The 24,794-nt window shown below is 36.6% G+C and overlaps 1 protein-coding gene and 1 pseudogene across 6 annotated transcripts in view; both read left to right on the forward strand.

The window, feature by feature from the left end:
* Positions 1 to 24,794, forward strand: part of CCDC15 (coiled-coil domain containing 15) — a 94,687-nt gene that overhangs the window by 32,251 nt on the left and 37,642 nt on the right. For 3 of the 6 annotated variants that reach the window (XM_037841866.1, XM_037841870.1, XM_037841868.1), the window contains 4 exons: positions 570 to 677; positions 2,602 to 2,724; positions 12,149 to 12,232; positions 13,375 to 13,478. In XM_037841866.1, coding sequence (XP_037697794.1) covers positions 570 to 677; positions 2,602 to 2,724; positions 12,149 to 12,232; positions 13,375 to 13,478 — 419 coding nt within the window. Of the gene's footprint in view, positions 1 to 569; positions 678 to 2,601; positions 2,725 to 12,148; positions 12,233 to 13,374; positions 13,773 to 21,999; positions 23,538 to 24,794 lie in introns of those variants that run through there. The other 3 variants (XM_037841871.1, XM_037841872.1, XM_037841869.1) reach the window with 3 other exon arrangements.
* On the forward strand, positions 22,152 to 23,749 carry LOC119538739 (annotated as a pseudogene).

Genomic DNA, 24,794 nt, shown 5'->3' on the forward strand with positions numbered 1-24,794 from the left:
GGAATATTATTCATCTGTAAAAGGAGATTAAATGCTGACACATGCTACAACATGGATGGACCTTAAAGACATTATGTTGTGTAAAATAAGCAGGTGCAAAAGGACATTTATTGTAAGTTATCTCTTATATGAAATACTTAGACTAAGCAAATTCATAGAGGCAAAAAGCAGAAGAATGATTACCAGGGAGGGGCAGGGGAACAGGGGGAATGGGGAGTTATTGCTTAATGGGTATGAGTTTCTGTTTGGGATGATGAAAATGTTCTGGAAATAGATAGTAGTAAAGGTTAGTTACACAATATTGGCAGTGTACATAATGCCACAGAATTGTAAACCTAAAAATGGTTAAAATGATTTTTTATGTATATTTTATCACAATAAAAAATTATGGCCTACAGAGTTGGGTGGAGTATAACATCTTTATTTATGTCAACATGTGTCAGAGTATCCTCACCTCTTATCATTTCCCTGGATTTCTTATTAATCCTATAATATGATAATTAGCCAATTGCTCTGATTTGACAATTTATTTTGTGCTTTTTTTGTTCCTTTACGACTTGTTTCTCAAGCAACCCTCATCTTTAATGAGAGGAGAGAGAATGAGAAAGGAATTGCCTCTGGAGTATTGTCAGTATGTTACACCTAACATTCAGGACCAAGCCTCCTCTAGAGAACAGGTAAAGCAGAATGCAGGGAAAAAGTAACAGAGACTAAATTGTTTAAGATTTGGAATGGAACTTGTCAAGCTAGTTTGTAAGATACATAGAATTAAGGCCTCCAGAGTTGGGCTAAGAGTATTGTTTCGGTTAGCTAAAGCTGCCAAAATGCAGTATACCAGAAATAGGCTGGCTTTTAACAATAGGGTTTATTAGCTTACAGGTTACAATTTTGAGACCATAAAAATGTCCAAATTAAGGCATCAACAGGAGAATACCTCCTCTGAAAACAGACTGCTGGCTTCTGGGACACCTCCGTCACATGGGAAGGCACATGGCCAGCGTCTGCTAAGCCTTCTCTCCTGGGTTTCATTGCTTTCAGCTTCTGGTTTCAGTGGCTTCCTCTTTGAGCTCTCAGTGAGTGCTCTCTTAACTACTCTGGAGGCTTTTTCTATCTCTGAGCTCTCAGCTTTTTCTGTCATTTATCGTCTCATAAAGGGATTAAGACACATCTTGAATGGGGTGGGTCACATCTCAATTGAAATAACCTAACCAAAAGGTCCCACCCATAACAGGTCTGAATCCACAGGAATGGATTAAAAGAACATGGTCTTTTCTGGGGTACAAAACATCTTCAAACCAGCACCAAGTTTGTCTTCAGTTATTTCCAAAAAGGGGCCAGAATCATTTCAGATTTGTTTTACAAACTCTATGAAAAAAGTAGGGGAAGAGATAGATGGAAAAGCAAAATGGTGCTAATTGTTGGAGCTAGGTGATATGTATCTTGGGGTTCATTTTATGATTCTTTTTCTCCTTTGATACATGTTTGAAATTTTTTATATTAAACAAAACACACACCACTTACTGTGCTATATCATCCTTACCTAGTATCAGTACTCAGGTTGTCAGTGATGCCTACAATATTGTCACTAGTTCAGCATTTCCATTTAGACAATTAGGTTTGTACTTCTTGTTCCTTTTGAACAAGTATATCAGGCAGCCCTCATCTTTTGAGAAATGGGAAATCGAGAGAGGATATACTTCTGGAGTGTCGTCAGTATATTTCACCCAATATTCATGATGTGGTTTCTCCCTGAGAATAAGTGGAGCAGAATGTAGTGAGGAATATGTGGCAGAGTCAGTTGCTTGGACTTGGCTCAAGATTGACAAGGCAATGTAGTAATTGCTTTGGGGATTTAGTATTAAGGTCAACAGTAATGGGCAAAGAGAATAATGTCCTCTTGTTCTGTGATGTAACACGCAATTCTGACCTATTGAAGCTACTTCATAACTCTTCACTGAAGCCTTTCCTTTTGCCACAGGCATATTGCTCTAGCTTGGAGAATTTATGTTCGATGTTTATGTTGTCTTTTAGCACAGAATCTGTGGGCAGGCCTCAGTTGATACAGTAGATGAGAGATGGAGAAAGGAGTTATTTCCAGAGTGCCATGGGTATGTTTTACATGAAATCCAGGATCTGGGCTCTGCCAGAGAGCAGATAGGGCAGAGAATATTAGAGAGTAAGCAGCAGAAAGTAAATTGCTTAGAGTTTGGGCTGGGCTTGCAGACTATGCTACTAATAAAGATGATGATAATAGTGTTATCTCTTAATATCAACAGTGTGATTAATATTATTAATAGTAACATTACCATAGCCAAAATTGTTCTAGCATCTTACATGCATTATCTCATTTAATTTTCACAATAACCTGAGAGATAGCTACTCTTGTATTCCTATTTTATAGATGAAGAAACTTAAGATTGCTTCATAAGTAAAGAGTTAACATTCATAATATTGGCAAGAAGTATAATATCTACTATATACATAATGTATTGGACTATTTTGACCTTTTCATGTTACCTCAGGGATGTCACTGAAGCCCACAGTATTATCACTACCATGTCACTGCTCATATAATTTGGTGAGGGCTTTTGTATCTTTTAGAGCTTCCACTTCAAGCAGCAGCCATCTGTTGAAACAGATGAAAGACTGCGAGAGGATTTGCTTCTGGATGGCCATCAGCGTCTTCCACCCAGGCACCAGAGAGAGGCTTCCAGTAGAAGACAGGTAGAGCAGACCATAAAATATGAGTGGTGGTGTTGAGACAAGGTTATTGGTAGCTACCCAGTTGGAAGCAATAAAGCTGAACAAAAAGCAGATTACTGTTTTTTTTGTAGTGTGCAACCTATCCTGACATAAGATTATCTTGGGGCGCTCACTGAAACCTAGCGTGTTTTTGAGAGCATTTGTTTCCTATTGGAAAAACTATATTGTATATGTATGTTTTATAAAAGATAAATTTCCAGTTGCCATTGCCTTTTATGGTGTGAGAGGGGAAGAGATGAGTGGTTTCTGGGAGTGAGGGGCAGACTAGGATCTTCCACCCAACACCTGGGACTAGGTCTTCCATCAGAGAGCTGGTAGAGCTTAAGACAGGATCACTGAAGAATAAACTATTTAGGTTTTGGGCTAGAGGCTATTAGAGTTGAAAAGTTTTTGGGGTATTGAGTTAAGATCTATAGTTTTTCAAGAAGATGTAGCAATATCCTATCCTAATAAGATTTCTCCATGGCTTTAATTGAATTCTGACTTACTATTACTAGAATTTTACCACTATGGATAATTTTTATTTTATAGTTTTATGTTGTTTTAAAAACAAAGAAAGGTTTGTTTTTATTTATTAAGCACCTCTTAGGTGTCAGGCATTGTTAGGATATATGAAAGAGAATAAGAGAAATTTCCTCTTGGCCCCTTTAAGAGAACAGAGTGAATAGGAGACAAAGAGACAGAAAGTAGGATTTGGGCTGAGGTTTTCAGGACTATTCTGAAGCTCTTTTGTGATTTTTAGTTTGGATGTATAAGGTTGTCTAAGAATATGCTGTCTTATTTTATCTACATTGTCATTTATAGATCCTGAACTACACCAGGCTCTTTCCTACCTCAGGGCCTTTGCAAATGTTGTCTCCTCTTTCCTCAGTATTCTTCCTTTTTCCCTTTGCAAAGTTGGTCTGTTCTTATCCCTTACGTTTCAGGTTAAATCTTTCCTTAGAAAAGACTTCCCTGACCAAAAATGGGTCCCCCTTCTTCAGTTTTTCTCTATCTCTATATTCTGTTTCCTTTTCAGTACATGTCACAATTTGTAATTATAATGTAAACTTCTTGAGGAGAAGCACCACACCTCTCTTGTTTTCCATTGTATGAACAGTGCTTGGCACAGGGCCTAGTATCTGAGAGGCTCTTGCTAAATATATTTTGAATGAGTGTGTCAAGGAATTAGGCATTATTAAGCACCTCTTAGGTGTCAGGCATTGTTTAAGTACTAAAGATCAAAGATAAAGTTGTGAGCAAGACATGGCCCTCAAACTTCAGGCTGTCTAAAGATTGATACATACACAGGTAATTATGAAGCAACATAAGTAGTGTTAGAGGATGCATAGGCCCTAACAGAGCCTCAAGAGGGGTACCTAACCCTGATAGTGCAGCTTGGGTGGTCTAAACCTCCTCTTCTTCTCCTTCTGCCATACCAGCCCTGAAAATCCTCAACCCTGGATCAGTTCTTTCTCCTTTTAGGCTCCCTGATAATCCAGACTTATTAGAGAAATGCTTTAATAGAGTGGATTTATACCACTTTCATACTTACGGCGTCTAATCACAGCTGGGTTGCCCAGGGCAGGTTAGCATTTTTCTAACTTGCCCTTGCCAACTCCCTGTCCCATGCCTCACCCTATTTATTCTAAACCTTAAGCACTCTGTAAACTTCTTGTTGTACCCCCATCTCCCATACTCTCAGGATATAACTTCATAAAGAAAATAGAGGCCATAATGCAGTAACTGCCTCAACTATTTACTTTTTTTTTTTTTGCCATTCCTACCTATTCCTGTTATCTCGAAGGAAGGCTTGTCTTTCTTTGGACCCATATATAGTTCCTTGAACATATAAAGTTTCTTCTTCACTGTTTTTTGGCATGATTGCACATAAGCTATAAATAAATGTTTACATGATCAGAGCCATTTTCTTGAAACAATTGTCCATGTTTACTATGCCCATTTTACCATCCATTGATTTCTCATTTTTGCTATAATCTGACTTCTGCCCCACCATCACTCTTGAACTGTTCTTGCCAAGGTTATCAGTGTCCTTGTTGTTAATAAAATAATAGAAACTTTTCATTTTATGTTACTTTACTTCTCTGTAACATTTGACACTGTTTACTACTTGGATCTTGAAACTTTTCCTCCTTGCCTTCTTATAATTTCTAAAATTCTGACCATTCTTCATGAGTCTTTTCTCTTTCCTGGGTTTCTTTCTCATTAGCATTCCTTAGGCTCTGTCCTGTTTTCTCCTATCCTGTAACAGCAGTTCTCTGGTGATTTTACTTCCATGGTTTCAGCTACTACCTGTTGTGGTGATGACTTTGAAATCTGTCTTTAGGCCACATGTTTCTTCTTCCAGCCTGCCAACTACCTGCAGATGATCTCAACTTGGATATTGCATAGGTACCTGGAACTCAAGATGTTCAAAACTGAACACATCATTCAATCAAATTGTTCCTCTACACGTTTACTCACTAAAGCCAGAAACCTTAGAGTTATCTTTAAATCCCCTTTCTCCCTTAGCCTGTAGGTCCTATTGACAATACTAGGTCCTGGCAGTTTAACCTTTCAAACCTCACTCTTCCTTTCTATTCCCACTGCTACAGTATTAGCTCGGACCCTTATCATTTCTTACTTGTCTATTATAGGAATCTTCTAACTAGTCTCCCTTTCTTCAGGTTTCCTTCTCCATTCCAGTTTATTCTTCACAATTCAGCCAGAAAGCCTTTTATTTTTAGAAAATAGTTTGTTATTGTTTAAAATATGCCCAAGTAATAAGAGAATGAATTCTTATTAAAATTTTAAAAATACAAAGCATGTATTGAAAAAGTAAATGTTCCCTTTCACTGTTCTGTTTTCTCAGCCACTCCCCATCTCTAGACGTATACACTGCCATTTTTAAACATTCAGTTTTATTGAGATATATTCACAAACCATATAATCATCCACAGTATGCAATCAGTTGTTCACAGTACCATTATATAGTTGTGCATTCATCACCACGATCAATTTTTGAACATTTTCATTGCCACGCAAAAAAAGAATAAGAATAAAAATTAAAGTAAAAAAGAACACCCCCAAATCCCATACCCTCCACACCTTCCTATTCTTCATTGACTTTTTGTCTGCATTTTTCTACTCATCTGTCCATATAGTGGATAAAGAGAGTAGGAACCACAAGGTTTTCACAATCATACAGTCACATAGTAGAATATAATTATACAATTATCTTCAAGAGTCAAGGCTACTGGGTTCAGTTCAACAGTTTCAGGTATTTTCCTTCTAGCTTTTCCAATACACTAAAAACTAAAAAAACTAAAAAGGAATATCCATATAATACATAAGAATAACCTCCAGAATGACCTCTCAACTGTATTTGAAATCTCTCAGCCACTGAAACTTTATTTGGTTTCATTTCTCTTCCCCATTTTGATCCAAGAAGGCTTTCTCAATCCCCTGATGCTTGGGCCAAGCTCATCCCCGTGGATCATGTCCCATGTTGCCAGGGAGATTTATACCCCTGGGAGTCATGTCCCATGTAGAGGGGAGGGCAGTGAGTTTACCTGCAGAATTGGCTTAGAGAGAGATGCCACATCTGAGCAACAAAAGAGGTTCTCTGCTGATGACTCTTAGGCTCAATTATAAGTAGGCCTAGCCTCTCCTTTGTAGTAGTAAGCTTTGTAAGGGCAAGCCCCAAGATTGGGGGCTTGGCCTACTAAATTGGTTGTCCCCAGTGCTTGTGAGAATATCATTGATTCCCCAGGTGGGGAAGTTTGACATTTCCACATTTTCCTGCAGTCCCTCAAGGGAGCTTTGGGATGTATTGGAGCTTCACACTAACCTGTACAAACCAACCAGATTTCACTCCCTATTCAAAATTCATGTAATTATGGTGTTTGAATAAACTGACCATACAAGTTAAATTATATAGTGTGCCACAAAAAATATAGATTTTGCACCTAATAAACATCTCTTCCTTTAGTCTCACACAGAAATTGAAGGTTTGAAACACTGTCAATTTCATCCTTTACCCTTTAGTCTGATTTAACTTGGTCCTAACCAAGTTCATTTCATTCATATCCCTAATTGAAGTCTGATCTCTTTTTCAGACTCTTTAACATTTGCTGTATGGGGTAATGCTGATATTCATACTGCCGGACTCTGGCTCTGAATCTTAGTTGTCACAGAGATACCCAAAGTTCAGGCACTGACCAGGTTAATCACAAAGAGCTCACCATCTCAGAATTTAGAAATAGCCATTACAACTCAGGAATAGATGTAACTGCTATAAGAGCTTAAATCTAGGAACCTTTGCAATAAGCCTTCCCCTGATAACCTATGCTCTCGAATTGAATTCTCAGAATTGGCACATTATAGTTAGTCCATATTAATGAGGCATTATAGTGTTTGTCTTTTCATTTCTGGTTAATTTACTCACCATACTGTCCTCAATGTCCATCCACCTGGTTGCATACCTCACAACTTCATTCCTTCTTATAGAAGGTCAATATTCCGTTTATGTATACAACACAGTTTGCCATTCCATTTATCAGTTGATGTTACCTTTGGCCCCTTCCATCCACTGTGAATCGTGGATACTGCCACCATATACCCCACTGTGCAAATGTCCATTTGTGTCCCTCTTTTCAGTTCTTCCAAGTATATACCCAATAACAGGGTTGTAGGGCCATATGGTGGCAATCCCATGCTTAGCTTCCTGTGGAACCACCACACTGCCCTCCACATGGGCTGCACCACTCTACTTCCCCACCAATGGTGATTAAGTACATCCCTTTCTCCACGTTTTCTCCAGCACTTGTATCCCTCTTTTATTTTTTAGACAGTTTTATTCACACACCATACATTCCCTCCTAAGTAAACAATCAATGGTTCCCTGTATAATTTCATAGTTATACATTCACCACCAGTATCTATATGAGGAAATTTCCATTTCTTCCACAGAGAAAGAGAAAGAGGCAAAAAAGAAAAAAAGAGAAAAAAAACAAAAATGGTGACTAAAAAAAAAAGTTAAATTAAAATGAAATAAAATACAATACAGTGGTCAGACAACAACATCAATGCCAAGAATCGCATATCCCTCCCTTATATTCCCCTCTTAAAGACATTTACTTTGGTATATTGCCTTTGCTACAATTAATGGAAGCATATTACAATGTTACTGTTAACTATAGACTCTAGTTTGCATTGATTATATTTTTTCCCCAATACCATCCCATTTTCAACATCTTGCAAAGTTGACTTTCATTTATTCTCCCTCACTTAAAAACATTCTTATATTTGTACATTTAATCATAATCATTGACCACTCCAGGTTTTGCTAAGTTATACCTTCTGAATCTTTATCTTCTGTCTTTCTTTATGGTGTCCTATATGCCCCTAACCTTCCTCTTTCAACTGTACTCACAGTCATCTTTGTCCAGTGTATTTACAATATTGTGTTACCGTCACCCAGTATTGTTCTATCTATTTCTGGATCTATACTATCAATCCTGTTGAACATTCTCTACTACTTCAGCATCAAATGCCTGATCTTTACCCTCTTTCTATCTCCTGGTGTCTTCATTTCTGCACTCTTCTCCAAACCTCTTTCTCTCCTGTCTTTTCCTATCTGTCTATAGCACTCCCTTTAGTATTTCTTATAGAAGAGACCTGTTAACAAACTCTGTTAACAAACTCTGTCAGAGTATACTTATCTGTAAATATTTTAAACTCTCCCTCATTTTTGAAGGACAGTTTTGCTGGATATAGGATTCTTGGTTGGTACTTTTTCTCTTTCAGTATCTTGAATATGTCATACCACTGCTTTCTCACCTCCATGGTTTCTGCTGAGAGATCCATGTTTAGTCTTATTCAAGCTTCCCTTGTATGTGATGGTTTGCTTTTCTCTTTCTGCTTTCAGAATTCTCTCTTTGTCTTTGAAATTTGACAATCTGATTAGTAAGTGTATTGGAGTAGGTCTATTTGGATCAATTCTGGTTGGAGTACACTGCACTTCTTGGACCTGTAATTTTATATCTTTCATAAGAGTTGGGAAATTTTCAGTGATTATTTCCCCTATTATTCTTTCTGGCCCTTTTCCCTTCTCTTCTCCTTCTGGGACACCTATAACATGTATATTCATGTGCTTCATGTTGTCATTCAATTCCCTGAGCCCCTGCTCATATTTTTCCATTCTTTTCCTTGGCTTCTTTTGTGTATAGGATTTCAGATGTTCTGTCCTCTAGTTCAGTAATCCTTTATTCTGCCTTTCTAAATCTGCTGTTGTATGTCTCCATTGTGTTTTTTATCTCTTCTATTGTGCCTTTCATTCCCATAAGTTCTGCCATTTTTTTTTTTAAGCTTATGAATTCTCCCTTATGGTCACTGTTCTAGTTTGCTAATGCTGCTGGAATGCAAAACACCAGAAATGGATTGGCTTTTATAAAAGGGGGTTTATTTGGTTACACAGTTACAGTCTTAAGGCCATAAAGTGTCCATCAACAAAGGGTACCTTCACTGGAGAATGGCAAATGGTGTCCAGAAAACCTCTGTTAGCTGAGAAGGCACATGGCTGGCATCTGCTCCAAGTTCTGGTTTCAAAATGGCTTTCCCCCAGAGCGTTCCTCTGTAGGCTGCAGTTCCTCAAAAATGTCACTCATAGTTGCTCTTGGGGTGTTTGTCCTCTCTTAGCTTCTCTGGAGCAACAGTCTGCTTTCAGTGGCTGTCTTCAAACTGTCTCTTATCTGCAGCTGCCCTCTCAGCTCCTGTGAATTCTTCAAAGTGTCCCTCTTGGCTGTAGCAAGCTCACTCCTTCTGTCTGAGCTTATATAGTGCTCCAGTGAACTAGTTCAGACCCACCCTCAATGGGTGGGGGGGTCACACCTCCATGGAAATTATCCAATCAAGGTCCTGTCCACAGTTGATTGAGTCACATCTCCATGGAAACACTCAATCAATAGAACTACAATCTAATCAACACTAATAGGTCTGCCTGCACAAGATTGCATCAAAGATAATGGCATTTAGGGGGACATAATACATTCAAACTGGCACAGTCACTCAGTGTCTTCTTTGTATCCTTCATCTCTTTAGTCATATTTTCTTTCAATTTGTTGATTTTAGAAGATGTGTTTGAACATCTTTGATTAGTTGTTTCAACTCTTGAATCTCAGTTGAGGTGTTAGTTTGTTCCTTTGACTGGGCCATATCTTTGTGTTTCCTGGTGTGGCTCATGTCAAGGCATCTGATTTTCTTGATTAGTTTATTCTGGTGGTTGTCTTCTCTCTTTTCCCTTGGATTTTCTTGTTGGTTTTCTTTGATTGCTAAATTTCTCTTGCTGGCCAGTTGTCAGATTGGCCCTGCCCCTCAGTCTTCCCCCCAAAACAGGCTCGTACCATGGCCTGCCACAGGGATGGAAGGTAGGCACTGGGATCCCCAACAAGTTCACTGTGTATGGTAATATAAATCTGCTGGCTTCTAGTGGTGCTCTTGTTTTCTGCTGACCAGCAAGACCTGGGTTTGTTTTAAAGCCCTGCTTTAACATTTAGGTTGTGCATATTTCTCAGCCCAAACAGGGCTGGATTTCTATGCAGAGCACATAGACCAACTCCTGTCATCCTGATAAAGGGTCTGGAGCATGTTTTAAAAATGTTTCAATTCCCTTGCACTTTCTGGACTGTCCAGCAGATGATACTGTTTCCCTAACTTATTCATCCTCAGAGGCTTCTATGTCTCCGAGCATAGGCTGTGTCTACACATGAGAGTTGAAACTGTGGGATTCCTATGTCCTCACTTTGCCAGCCAAAATATGGCTGAATCTGGGGCTACACCTGTGGCAGAGTACTCCCTCAGCTGACCCAGTACTCCAGCCATCCCCAAGGCAAGGAAACAGCCACCAGCTGCTGCTTCCATTAAGGGTGGGAGAAGGGCTTTCAGACCCAGGGCTGAAAGCACAGTCTCTGTCCATGTTTTCTTAGTCTCTTTGTCCCTTACTGACCTGGGCCTTGAAATTCCTCCCCTGTTCCCTGGGTCTTCAAATAGTTGGGGTATGTCTCACTGCTGTGAGGGATTTTAAAATCCGTATTCCTGGTGGAAGGGGTCCCATCTGCTGGTTCTGTGCCTTTCTCACACTGAGTCCGAGTAAGGGGGAGGGGAGAGGACCAGCTGGTCTGGGACAGAAGATTCCTGATATTTCTTCTCTTTCTTCAATTCGGCATCTGCAGGGTCCTTCTCCAGTCTGTATCCTTCTCCAGAGTTTCAAACAATTCATAATTGTCCTTTATTTTGTTGAATCTCAGGAGAGGAGTTTTCAGTAACTGTACATTGCCATATTGATGATATCCCCTCACAAATTTGGTTTTAATTGGATTTTGCATGTATGTTTACATAAATGGCATTGCAGTATTCTTTTGCAGCTTCTATTACATTAAACTATAATGTAATAAATTAATTTTTTTGGATGGTATAGGTATACATATACTCAGTTATACTAAAAACCTCTTGGGGATATTTCCATCCCAGTACATTTAGGCCAGGGTTTCTCAACCTTGGTACTATTGACATTTTGGGCCAGATAATTCTTTGTTTTAGGGGGTGTATTATGGGATGTTTCACAGCATTTGTGGAATCCTTCTCCAGTCTGTATCATCCTCCAGAGTTCTAAGGAAGTGAGATTTGTCCTTTTATATTCACTACATCTCTGGGGTGGGTTTTTCAGGGGATGTCTTACATCACCATGTTGGAAATGTCACCTTCAAAAATACAATTGAATTTGTATATTGATCTTTTATCCTGCAACCTTGCTGAAAAAATAAATAACTTAAAATAAAAAGATAAAATAATTTTGAACTTTTATTTCTAAAATTAATTTTAGAATCATAATTTTACCCATGTAATGTTCAAGTACTTACTTATATCATAAGGCTTTCTTAGTGATATGGGGGAAATTTAACCCTAGTTTCCTTTCTGCCTATCAGTTGACTGATAAAATATTTTCAGGTTCTTGTTCTCTGGACTCACCCCCTTGAGAAAGCTGATAAATGAAAAGTGATTGTAAAGTTGGGATTTTAAATGACCTGGCTTTCTGTCTTGGACTCAATCCTATTCACACTCATGTCAGAGTGATTTCTAGTGGCCTTTTGAACATTTTGATTTGTTATTTGTTCATCTGCTTCTTTGACCTGAATTCTTTGCTTTATCATTTTTCATTTGGATAATTCTTTCTGAAACTGCTTCCTTTCTTTCTTTTTTGCTTTTATTCTTTTATAATTTTTTTGATTCTTTATCTAATTGAGTTCAAGTTTGCAGGAGAAAAGAATAAACAGACAAAAATATCAAAGAGGTTTTAGAACTTGCTTTTGTTAATTTTGTCTCTTTGTGTGACTGGACTTTCTAACAGGTTTATGACAAATATCAATCAGGATTTAACACTGAATTCCAAGCACTTAAGTCTGGAGTAGATGAAGAAGAAGATAAGAAAGAGGTATATAGTGATATTGCCTTTTGGCTCCAATATTTCTACCACGATAGTATATGTACAGTTGGAAACAATTTGTTGTGTCCTAATGCATTAGGAGCTAGTACTAAAAATTCATAGATAAAGGCAAAGAAGTTTTTGAATCGTTATAATATGTTGAACTTCCTTTCTAAACTTCTAGAATTTAGAGTATATTGATGTTAAATGGGAGCTCTGATCTTAGTGAATTTCTCCAGCTAGTGTATATTTGCCCCAATAAATTATTTAAAGGGAGGGTTTTAATTTAGCACTTCCTTTTTTTAATTTCAATCGTCAGTAAGTTTAAACCAGCAGTTTTTAACCCTTACCATACTCTGGCACAAGATATTGAACTTTTATCAAAACTACAGATGCCTGGGCCCAAACCATATATATTGAATAGGTATCTGAAAAGGTAAGTTTTGGCATCTGTGTTTTTTTAAATTATGGCAGGTGATTCTTACAGATCCTCAATATTGAGAATCGCAATTTAGGCTTTTTATAACGTTAACCCCCAAACCCTACTCTACCCTAGTATGCACACAGGCCTGTTTTTGCCTTTTGAGAAGCTCATGTCCTTAAAAGAATATATGTAAATACAGAGGTGTGAACAGTTCACACACAGGGAAGTGACACTTGCTTTTACTGTACTTGGTCCCTTTAGGACTGTGAAGCTTTGATAGACTTCAACCTTTCTACCCCTGTGTGTTAGGCTAGGCTAAGATTTTGCTTTCGTGGTGTGGTTTTAATTTTGAAAAGTCAAAGTAACCACTGTTCTAAAATACTTCTCCCATTCTATTCCATGGATCTGCTTTTGTGGTGCTTACTACTTGGGAACACAGTCATTTCCTCAAGTACTCTTAACAAGGGGCTATACTAAGGAGAAATTAAATTAGCATTTCTTTCCGTAGTTTGTCTGCAACATCTAATAGCTATGTACTTAAAAATATAAAAGTCTTGTTGTACATAATATTATCCTGAGTCCCCATAAGCAGAAGGAATTGAAGGATTTAATCTTGTGTGACTTCTTTGTCAATACAATTTTTTTTGTCTGTGGCACAAGGATATTTTCCTTTCTTGGAAAGTCCTCTGAGAGCAGAAGCTTAACAATTGTAACTTCTTTCTTTCAGCGTCAAAAGCAGTACCTGAGATATAGACGGCTTTTCATGGATATTGAGAGAGAACAAGTAAAGGAACAACAAAGGCAAAAAGAACGTAAGAAGAAAATTGAAAAGTAAGCTCTTTGATCCTCATTGTGAGCCTTAAATTACCAGTTCCAGTGTTTAGGAAGCTAAGGTTTAGAAATAATCAGGCAGTATTTTCCCCTTCTGATCCATAGTGGAAACAGCTATTTTTGATCTGGGTAGAGTATTGAGAGATGGTGAAAAGCTATGTTTTCTAAGAACTTAGACAGCCCCCCAGCCCTACCCCCTTCTCTTTCTACACATAACTCCATTTCTTAATGCAAAAAATCTTGAATTCATGCTTGTGCTCACCCAGAGTTTACTGAATTCAGGTATTCACTGAATTCCCATCTGAGCTCAATCTCAGTAATCTTGACAAGCTTCATAGTGCTTCTTGACTTCTAAGGAATGCTTAAAAAGGTATAATGAAATCTTATGCAATCAAATATAAAGATTCATTTCACTAGATCTTATTGACCTACTATGTATAAGACACTAAACAAAGTATTATTAGTACATATTATTAGTATGTTAAAGTACTTCAAAAAAATTTGTGAAGTGCTATAAACTATAAGGCAACAACCATTTTTATTTTGTCATGTTATATATAATACACTAACAGAAATTGCTATAGGCTTTCTGCAGGGTGCTAGCAGTGGGGGCCAAGTACCTAATGGGTAGTCTTTAGACCCAAAAGGTTACTAATTTCTTTTCACTACACTTCAACTCAATAAAAGCAAATAATCCATTTAACTAGTAATCCTTTCCTTTTCTAATATTATTATTATTAAGCCTTCCTTCATCTTAATGGGTGATTGCTTCTGTAACAGAAGTATTCTTTATTTAGAAAAGAGTTCTTTTAAAAAACAAATACTCCTGGTGAAGTAGCTACAGCAAAAGAAATATTTATTGATTTCTATTAAGTGCTTTGCCTTGTATTTTCATTCATTTATATAGTTCATCATGGACTCATTCATTCAAGCCTGCCTTTAATGTTTGTAGACTTGAGCTAGAGTACAAATGAAAGTTTACAAACCTTACATCTAAATATTTAAATGTTATAAACCAAACTAAAAAACTGTTAAATAAAATATATTCTATTCTCCTATGTTGACAAATATGATTTCATAAAGACGTAGAAGGTCAGTTTGAATTTAGAATCCTTGGACTCCTCTGAATTATTTGCTGGAATATGGCAGCTTGGGGAAAGACAGCCCCCCATTCTAACCCCCTTTGTTTTCTACCCACAACTCCATTTCATACTGCAAAAAATCTTGAATATATGCTTGTTCCCACCACAGCCCAGAGATCCAAATTCTGTACAGGTGCCCTGCAAAAGCCACCTCTTAAGTTTCCGTTGAGCCTGGGAACACACACCATAGAGGCAGTCTGCTTTCAGGAAGGTAAACCTGGGGAAGAGGACTGTGTAGGCTCTGTAAATGTCCTTGGAAAGTTGAAGTAGAAAAGTTCCCAGGGGCCTCGGTACCTAGAGCAGGGTCCAGAAGGGCAAGCATAAGCCCTGGGTGAGTATGTTCCCTTAGCTGCTCTGTCTCTAAGGCCTGTGGGAAGAGATGTGACCAGAGAAAGACCAAAGTGGGACTTTAAAAATGTGGGTTCCAAGGCAAAGACTCCCCACTTATTTAGGTCTAATTTATTCCACATTTGTTCAGCAAACATTAATTTAGTATCTTTCATATCACAGGCACTATCCTAGGCCCTGGAGATACAAAGAAAATAAAATGTGGTTCTTTTTCTTGAAGAACTCAATCTAATGGGGGGAAGAAACAAATGTATGCAAATAAGTAGTATAATTAATGTAATAGAAGAAGTAGGTACAGAGTCTATGAGAGCACAGAAGAAGGGATTCTATATAGGGATTTAGAGAAAGGGTTATGCTGCATTTAGGCCTAGATGGATAAATATGTTTGTTGGAGAAGGGGATAAAGATGGTGAGGTAGAAAAATCAACATAAATAGAGGAAGGGAGAAAGAAAATAATAGTATTCATGCAGAGTTCTATAATTTACCAAGGCTTTCATATATTAATTTGTTTGGTACTTCTCAACAACAAAACAAACATTTATTGAGAGTCTACTACATGCCAGGCCCTGTATGATATGAAGATTATATAAACTTGAATATGCAGCAGGATAGTGGTTCATAGCACAGGTCTGGAATCAAGTAGACTTAAGTTTGAGTCTGCTACTTATTATCTGTGTAACCTTAAGCAAGTTTCTTCACCTCTGAGCTTTAATATCCTTAATTATAAAATGGGGATTAGAATACCTATCATCTAGGTTATTGGTAGAATTAAACGCAAAAAATCTGTTAAGTACTTAGCTTATGTTATGGATTGTATTGTGCCCCCCAAAAAGTCACATTCAAGGTTTTTGAATTTAGAAATAGTATCAGACACAGACAGACGTACATAGAGGAGAACACCATGTGATGACTGAGGCAGAGAACACTATGGATTGCTGGCAAGCCACTGCCAGAAGCCAGGAAAGAGTCGTGGAACAGATTCTTCCCTACAGATTTCAGAGGAAGTATGGTCTTACCATACAGAAATCCTACCTTGATTTCTGACTTCTAGCCTCCAGAACTATGAGACAATAAGTTCCTATTGTTTTAAGCCATGCAGTGTGTGGTATGTTGTTATGGCAGCCCCAGGAAACTAAGAACATTCTATCTGCCTTTAATAAAATCACAAAATCACATCCATTATTACTATTATGATGGTGGTGGTGGTGGTGGTGATGGTGGAGGTGGTGATGAATAGGATGAGCACCGAGGGAGTCCAGACTAATGGTGAAAGAGTCCAAAAATATAATTATATGGTTACATGAAAACTTCCATTACTAAGGCAGGGGCAGTAAACTGTCCATGGAGGTCAAGAAACGCTTCACAGACAAGTTAATACTCAAACTTGGTCTTGAAGTGTGAACTGGAGTTTGCCAGATAGTCAAGGAAGTTAGTATGAAAGCATAGGATATGTCTGGAAAATAATGTGAAAACTTGGGATGGTTAAACTTTGGTGGAAGTCAAGTGGCAGATGGGCTATAATAGGATCTTTGGAGGACTTTTGAAGCAGAATTCTTATGATTTGATTTGTATTGTAGAACTTTCACTCTGGCTACAGAGTACAGAATAATCTGGAGAGGACAGAAAACTAAAGCAAATAGTCCAGTTGGGAAGTTATTACTCTAGTTGAGTTAGGAGATGATAAGGGCATTGGGAACAGAGAGTGACAGATTGAATATTATTTAAGAAGTAGAATCCATGGGACTTGAGGATAAATTAGGTTTGGTAGAGAAAGAGTAGAGTCAAGGATGGTTTCCAAATTTCTTTTAGGAAAACTGAATGAATAGTACTGCCATTAACATTGATAGGAAATACCCAAAGAATAGATTAGGCAGGAAGCTAGTGATTCAGTTTTGGATGTTGATTTCAGGAACCTGTGGAATATTCAGGAAGAACTGACTTATGCATATTTGCAAATAAGGGTCTAGAGTTCTGGGATCACTGGGAACTAAAAATTTGTTTAGGTGTTTTTCAATATATATATTTTAACATGAATTTGGACGAGGCACAGGGCCATTGCTGGGGGCAGAGAATTCATAGAGCTTTTGGCAGTCTTGAGTTGCTGACAGAAAATTGCAGATTAGAGGAGTCTCAAACAAATGATCACTTTTCTCCTAAGACATTTATCAGATTCTAAAATTGCGAAAGAAAGAGGGCTGAAAAGCAAAGCTGAAAATATCTGAAAAGCAGGATAATTTTCTCTAGTTTGGTGGATCTGAAGAGACATAGAATAGAGGTAAGGACTCACTAGGGCTGGGGAGGGAAACAAGGAGGCAATGAATATAGCATGTTATCAGATGAAAGCCATGGAGAGCTACACAGTAAGAAGATGGTCTAATCAGCTATGGAATGCAAAGCCATACTGCAAAGCAGCCTTGTTTCTGCTGAGTTCCTATTTAGATTAAGGTTATGAACCCTGCACTGTATCTGCCCAGCAGAAAAAAAAATAAACCCTCTCTGATGACAGATAACGTAATTTCAGCCTCTAAACCTTTTTAAAACAATATTAAACATTCAGTCAAAATGATCTAGATATGTCAAAAGATAGGACCAGATGACCAAAAGTCAGGAGAAAAAAAATACACAACAGAAGAAGACTCAGATTTTGGTGTTAGAAGACAAGGTTTTAAAATATCTGATTATTATATTCATGAAAATAGATGAAAAGATGGAGAAAATCAGTGAAAAGATGGAGGAAATAGATGAAAAGATGGAGAATTTCACCAGAGAATCAAAATCTATAAAAAAATCAAATAGAAAATCTGAAATTGAAAAATATAACCTTAAACTAAGAACTCAGTAGATATCACAATGAGATTAGAATAGCTCATTAAAATAGCTTTAAAAAACAACAGCAACCAACAACACAAGATATTCACAATGATGTAGAGCAACTGTAACTCATGTATTAGTAGTGGAAGTAGAAAAGAGCACGATGACTTTGGAAAACTGTTTGGTATCTTCTGTCACCCAGAAAGCTCCCTCAAGTGTATCTTATACACTTAAATGTGTACTTACTATATAATGCAGTCACACTACTCCTAGGTATTTACTCAAGCAAAATGAAAACATATCCATAAAAAGTCTTGAACAAGAATATTCATAATAGCTCCAAACTGGAAACAACCCAAGCATTCATCATCAGGAGAATGGATAAACAAATAGTGATATAGTCCTACAATGGCATGTTACTCAACAATGAAAAGGAACAAACTTTTGATACATTTAAAAATATGTTGCATAAAAGAAACAGACACAGAAGAGTATGTACTGTATAATTCCATTTATATGAAGTTCAAGAACAGACAAAACTAATCTATGTGCTAGAAATTAGAACAGTGGTAGACACTGGAGAAGAGTGGAATTGACTAGAAAGGGACTTGAGGGAGCTTTCTGGGTGATAGAAATGGAGTATGGGTTATATAGATATATACATTTGTCAAAATTCATTGAGCTGTATGCTTAAAATCTGTGCATTTCACTGTCTGTGAATTAAATTTCAATAAAGTATATTATTTACTACCCTGCCCCCCCCCAAAAAAAAACCCCTCATTACATGGTTTAAACATTAGATAAAACAGCAGAAGATAGGATTAGTAAACTGGAAACAGGTCAATAGAAAACATCTATACTGAAGCACAGAGAAAACAAAAAGAATAAAAATACAGAAAAGAGTATAAGAGACAAATGAGATACTGTAAAAAAGCCGTAAGTCATTGGAGTTCCAGTAGGAGAAGACAGGGAGTTGAGCAGAAGCAATATTAAAGAGATGATGATTAAAGACAGCAACCCACAGATAAAAATTGAATGAATTTTCAACCAGCAGACCTGCACTAAAAAAAAAAAAAAATACTCAAGGGATTTCTTTAGGCAGAAGAAAAATAATCCCAGATGGAAATGCTGAAATTTAGGAATGAGTAGCAATGAAAAAGGGCAAGTATAGGATTACAATAAATTAATAGTAATGTCTTGTAGAGTTTAAAATACCTGTTGAATTAATATGTATGCCAAAAGCACAAAAGGTTGGAGGGTGGTAAACATAAATAAAGCTAAATATTATGGGGAAGTAGTAAAATTATATTGCACTGTAATAAGAAAGGGATGCATATTGTAATATCTAGAATAACCACTTAAAAATAATGAATCTATTACTAACAAATTAATAGAAGGAGAAAATAGAATTTTAGAAAGTATTTGTTTAATTCAAAAGGTGGCAAGAAAGAGAAAAAGATATATGAAAGAGGTGGATCAAATAGAAAACAAACAGTAATTACAAGAAATGTGAATATTAGTAATTACATTAAATGTAAATGGACTATAGACTCCAGTTAAAAGACAGAGTCATCAGAATATGTTTTTTAAAAAAGCTATAAAAACATGCTGTTTTCAAGGGACACCTTTAATTCTAAGCATGCAGAAAGGTTCAAAATAAATGGAGGAAAGAAATGTATATTATGTAAACACTCATCAAAAGAAATCCTTAATAGCTATTCTAATATTAAGTAAAGTAGCCTTTAAGGCAAGAAGAATTAATAGATATAAAAGAACATTTCATTATAATATGGAGTTAATTCACCAGGAAAATATAATAGTTCTAAGTCAGTATGCATCCAGTAACATAGCTTAACTATATATATAAAGAAAAATTTGACAGAAATAAAAGGAGAGATAAATTCACAATAATTGTGTGAGATTTTAATGTGTCTCTTAATAATTTATACGACAAGCAAATTTTAAAAATCAGGAAAGATAGTGATATCTATCTGTCTGTCTATCTGTCTGTCTATCTATAGAAAGAAACATGGAACTCAGCAGTGATAGAATATATTCTTTTCCAGTTCTCATGGAATATTTACCAAAATTAACCATATCCTGGGTTATTTTCAGAATATATCCTCTGACTCTTGTCAATAGGCAGTACATTTCTAAAGAATTCTGGCTCAGAGATAAAATTACTATGGAAATTAGGAAAACCTTGAAAAGAATTATAGTGAAGATAAAAACTACTCAATATTTGTTAGATGCAGCTAAAGCAATGCTTAGAGGGAATGGTAGACCTTAATTGCAATTATTAGGAAAAACAGCTAGAAATCAAATGTTTTAATCTTCCATCTTAAGAAGCTAGGAAAAAAACAGCAAATCATTACCAGAAGAAAGGAACTCATAAAGAGCAGAAATCTGTGAAATTAAAAAGCAAATGTACAATGACAAAATTAACAAAGTCAGCAGTTAGTTCTTTGAAAACTTAGTTTTGCCAGCAGCATATCACTTTTTTTCTTTATTAGAGAAGATAAGGGTTTACAGAACATGCATGCATAAAATACAGGATTCCCATATACCACTCTATTATTAACACCTTGCATTGGTGTGGAACATTTGTTACATTTGATGAAAGCATATTTTTATAATTGTACTATTAATTATAGTCCATGGTTTAACTTTAGAGCTCACTGTTTGTGTTGTGCCCCCTTGGATTTTTAAAAAATTGTATTCTGCTCCCATTTATACAATCTAACATTTTCCTTTTTAACCATATTCACATGTATATTTCATTGCTGTTAATTATGTTCACCAGGTTATACTATCATCACCAACCACCATCTGTTACCAAAGCATTCCCATCACTCCAAATAGGAACCCTGTACATTTTAAGACTTAACTTCCCATTCCCTATCCCCACTCCATCCCCTGGTAACCTGTGTTCTAGATTCTGATTCTATGAGCTTGTTTATTCTAATTATTTCAAACCACTGAGATTATGCAATATTTGTCCTCTTATGCCTGGCTTATTTCACGCAATGTCTTCAAGTTTCATCCATGTTGCGTGTGTCAGGACTTCATTCCTTTTTATAGGTGAATAGTATTCCATTGTGTGTGTGTGTGTGTGTGTGTGTGTGTGTGTGTGTATTCATTCATCAGTTGATGGACACTTAGGTTGCTTCCATCTTTTTACAATTGTGAATAATGTTGGTATGATCATCAGTGTGAAAATATCCATTCAAGTCCCTGCTTTCAGTTCTTTTGGGTATATACTTAGTAGTGGGATTGCTGGGTCATATTGTAGTTCTTTACTTGGCTTTCTGAGGAACCACCAACCTATATTCCACAGCAGCTGCACCATTTTACATTCCCATCAGCAGTGAATGAGTATTCCTATTTCCCCACATCCTCTCCAACACTTGTTGTTTTGTTTTTTTTGTTTGTTTGTTTTGTTTTTTAATGTGAACCCATTGGCATTCCACTTTTAAAAAGAGAGAAAACACAATTTGCCAATATTAGGAATGATAAAGTAGGCATTACTACAGAGCCTACAGACATTAAAATGATAATAAAAGGATATTATGAACCACTTGACACTTTTAAAAAATTAGCACTTTTGATGCAATACAAAAATTCCTTTAAAATTTTTAAAAATTCCTTTAAAAAGAAAAAACTAAAGTGGATACAAGAAGAAATAATAGATCAGAGTAAACCCACATCACTTAGAGGAATTAAATTGGTTATTAAAAATCTTTCCAAAAAGAAAACATCAGACTCCAGGCTCAGATGTCTTTACTGGTGAATTCTTTCCAACTATTTAAGGTAAAAAAACAGCATTAATTTAATTTTACAGAATCTCTTCCAGAGTATTGAAAACAGGGAACACTTGTTTGAGAAAAGAATGATCTAAATACTAACCTCACAAAGACATTACAAAAGAACAAATTTACAGACTAATTTCTCTCATGAACATAAATACAAAATCTTAAATATAATATTAATACGATGACCTTTGATGTCCTGCTTAAGCCTCTGCCTCTAGCCTAGGCAGCTTCTTAAGAACCTCTGTACTTCTCCCAAGCCATGGATCAAATGATGAAGAAAATTACTCTAATAAAACATAGCAAGATGTAAAAGACGTATCTTTGGATGGCGAAAATAAATCATGTTTTCTATTCTTTGTGTATGTCTTAATTTTTCTAATTTTTTATCATTATTATATTTGCCTTAGGAAGCCTGAGCAATACCTGCATTGTGGAGGGCCCTTTGCTGCTGAATATCCTATTTATTTTGCAGTAAAAGGTACAAGGGACTTCCCTCTGAGGGGCAGAAGGGGTTAAATCTCAGTCTCCAGCATTGTGTGAGAAGTTATACTAATTCAATATGTTTCCATTGACTGAGGAAAACAAGCATGTGGCCTGGTTGTTGCTCAGCTGGTACCTATCCAAGATATATCTTCAGATTCTGGAAGTTTGTACCTTATAAACTTCCCTACAAGGAGTTGCTCAATGAACTACAGAAATTTCTGGACACTGGAAAAGATGAAATAATTCTGGAAATTCCAAACCCATCTCCCAAGAAAATGTGACTACAAAAACCAGAAGATGGAATTGATAGTCTGAGTCAAAATGGAGAGAGAAGGAACTCAGTTTTTGGAGATGGGAAACATTGCTTCCAAGAACTCAAATTTAAATATATGCAATATATGCTTAGGAATTCTTCAAGAATTCTGTGAAAAAGAGTTCATTAAAAAGGTGTGCGAAAAGGTTGAGGCATCTGGATAGACATTCACCAGCTTGTTATTTTCAGTCTCCTTCCCACCACAGCTATCTGTAAGAGAGCATGCTGCGTGGTTGCTAGTAAAACAGGAAATGGGAAAGCAAAATCTGTTGCTGTGAAGAAATGATACAGTTCAGCTAAAAGAAGCTTACAAATGGGTAACTCATCCCCTCTTTTCTGAGGAACAGGGTGTTCCCATTGATGGAAAGAGCTTGTCTGAAGTGAGTATGGCCTCTGCTCACTCAGAAACAGTTGAGGATTGCCACTTCTGAAGTGCAGTATGTCCAGATTGTTTCAAACTGGCCAAAACCAGTTGGTATATACTAGAATGGCAGTTATGAAAGCTTTGAATAAGATAAAAGAAGAGGATTTCTGCAAACAGTTTCCTTGTCCTCCAAACTCACCAGAGGCTGTATGCACTGTTCTTGAAATTGAATGTGCTCATGTTGCTGTTTTTGTGACTGGGAGATAAAATAAATACTCCAGGAATCTACCACAGACTCCTTGGATAATTGATGGCAAAAGAAAGCTGGAGTCTTGGAAGAATTAATTTCAGATCATTTATTGACAGTATTCAAAGCAGAGAGTTTTAATTTTTCCTCCTTTGGAAAAGAAGATGTAGATGTAAGAACATTAGGAAATGGAAGGCCCTTTGCAATTGAGCTGGTGAATCTTCATAGAGTACATTTCACTTCACAAGAAATGAAGGAACTTCAGCTAATAACTCGTCTGACAAAATCCAAGTATGGGACTCGCAGCTTGTCACGAGAGAGGCAATAGGACATGTGAAAGAAAGTGAAGAAGAAAAGCCCAAGACATATGGTGCCTTAATGTGGACAAATAAATAATACCAAAAAAAAAGATAATGAATTCCTTAATGACTTAAAGAACTTAAAAGAGCAACCAGAAAATACCTTTAAGGGTCCTTCACTGAAGGCCTTTGGCTATGAGCACTTGCATCATTCACACCATGTAGACACACTATGTGAATGAGCATCATTTTTGCCTCTGTATGAAAACTCAGACTGGAACTTACATTAAAGAGTTTGTACACAGAGACTTTGGGAGAACCAAACCAAACATTGGCTCTCTGATGAATATGACCGCAGACATTCTTCAGCTAGATGTTGAGTCTGTAGATGTCGGCTGGCCTCCTGCTCTGGATTGATTAATTTTCACATTTGAAGACAAAGAGTAGAGATTTCCTGGTGTGATGTGGACATCCATTCAGCATACACTGTAAAATGGCTGTTTATCCACCATAACAGTGTCTTGGAAACCACTTGGAACATGTTGATCTGTATGTTGTTTTTATTTGTTATAGCATCTCAGGTTCTATATATGTTTATATTTTGTGTTAAATTGTTCTAAGGATATCTTATGATTTCTCTCACTCCCCTTCCAGCCCCTACAAACCAAAATATGAAATGAAACCATTTTCCTTTTTAATTCTTTTGTTTAGAGGGGTATGCAAACAACAGGATACATTCTCTATTAATCTGAAAAGCTATAGTTTCACGCCACCTTTAAAATCATGAACCAGATTTTTAAAACTACCTGAATAAAAGTTGTATCTGTATTTATGCAGTATAGTACCCTATAATATTCCAAGTTAGTAAATTCAAATTTACTAACTTGGTAATTAATACTTTTCCAAGGTAATTAATACTTTTCCAAGTAAGCCTCAAGCTATTACCAAAAAAAAATTTACTTTTTGGGTATGATTTGTCACAAATCTTAAGGAGTTCAAGTTACTGTTTTGAGAATCTCAAATTGTCAATACATTTCCTGTGGAAGGAAAGTGAAACCTTAGAACTGAGGCATATCATGGTAAGAGAATGTCATAAGTCTTTTAAATAAGGAGACACAAGTGCCTACTACTGCTTAATATAACTTCAATTTCAGGGATAAAATTTTGAAAAATTGAGATTGCTAAACAAAGGTGAGTAGTAGTATTTCAGAGTGCATTAATATATTATCCCATTTCAAACATCTGAATAAGGAAATAGGATGAGTATTTATCTCCATTTTACAAATACGGACACCAAAGAACATAAGTTAAATGACTTGTCTAAAATTGTTAGTTGCTTCCATATCTAGGACTAGTATCAAAGTTTCCTGGTCTCTAGGGGAAAACCCTATTATTGGGCACCAACTATGTGAAGGAGGCACAAAGGATGCTATTTAAACTCACTTAACCATGAGTTTTAAATGACTTTTGGAATTTAGGCACCAAATCAAGGAGCT

Source organism: Choloepus didactylus, chromosome 6 (assembly GCF_015220235.1).
Source record: "Choloepus didactylus isolate mChoDid1 chromosome 6, mChoDid1.pri, whole genome shotgun sequence".
Taxonomy (NCBI): domain Eukaryota; kingdom Metazoa; phylum Chordata; class Mammalia; order Pilosa; family Megalonychidae; genus Choloepus; species Choloepus didactylus.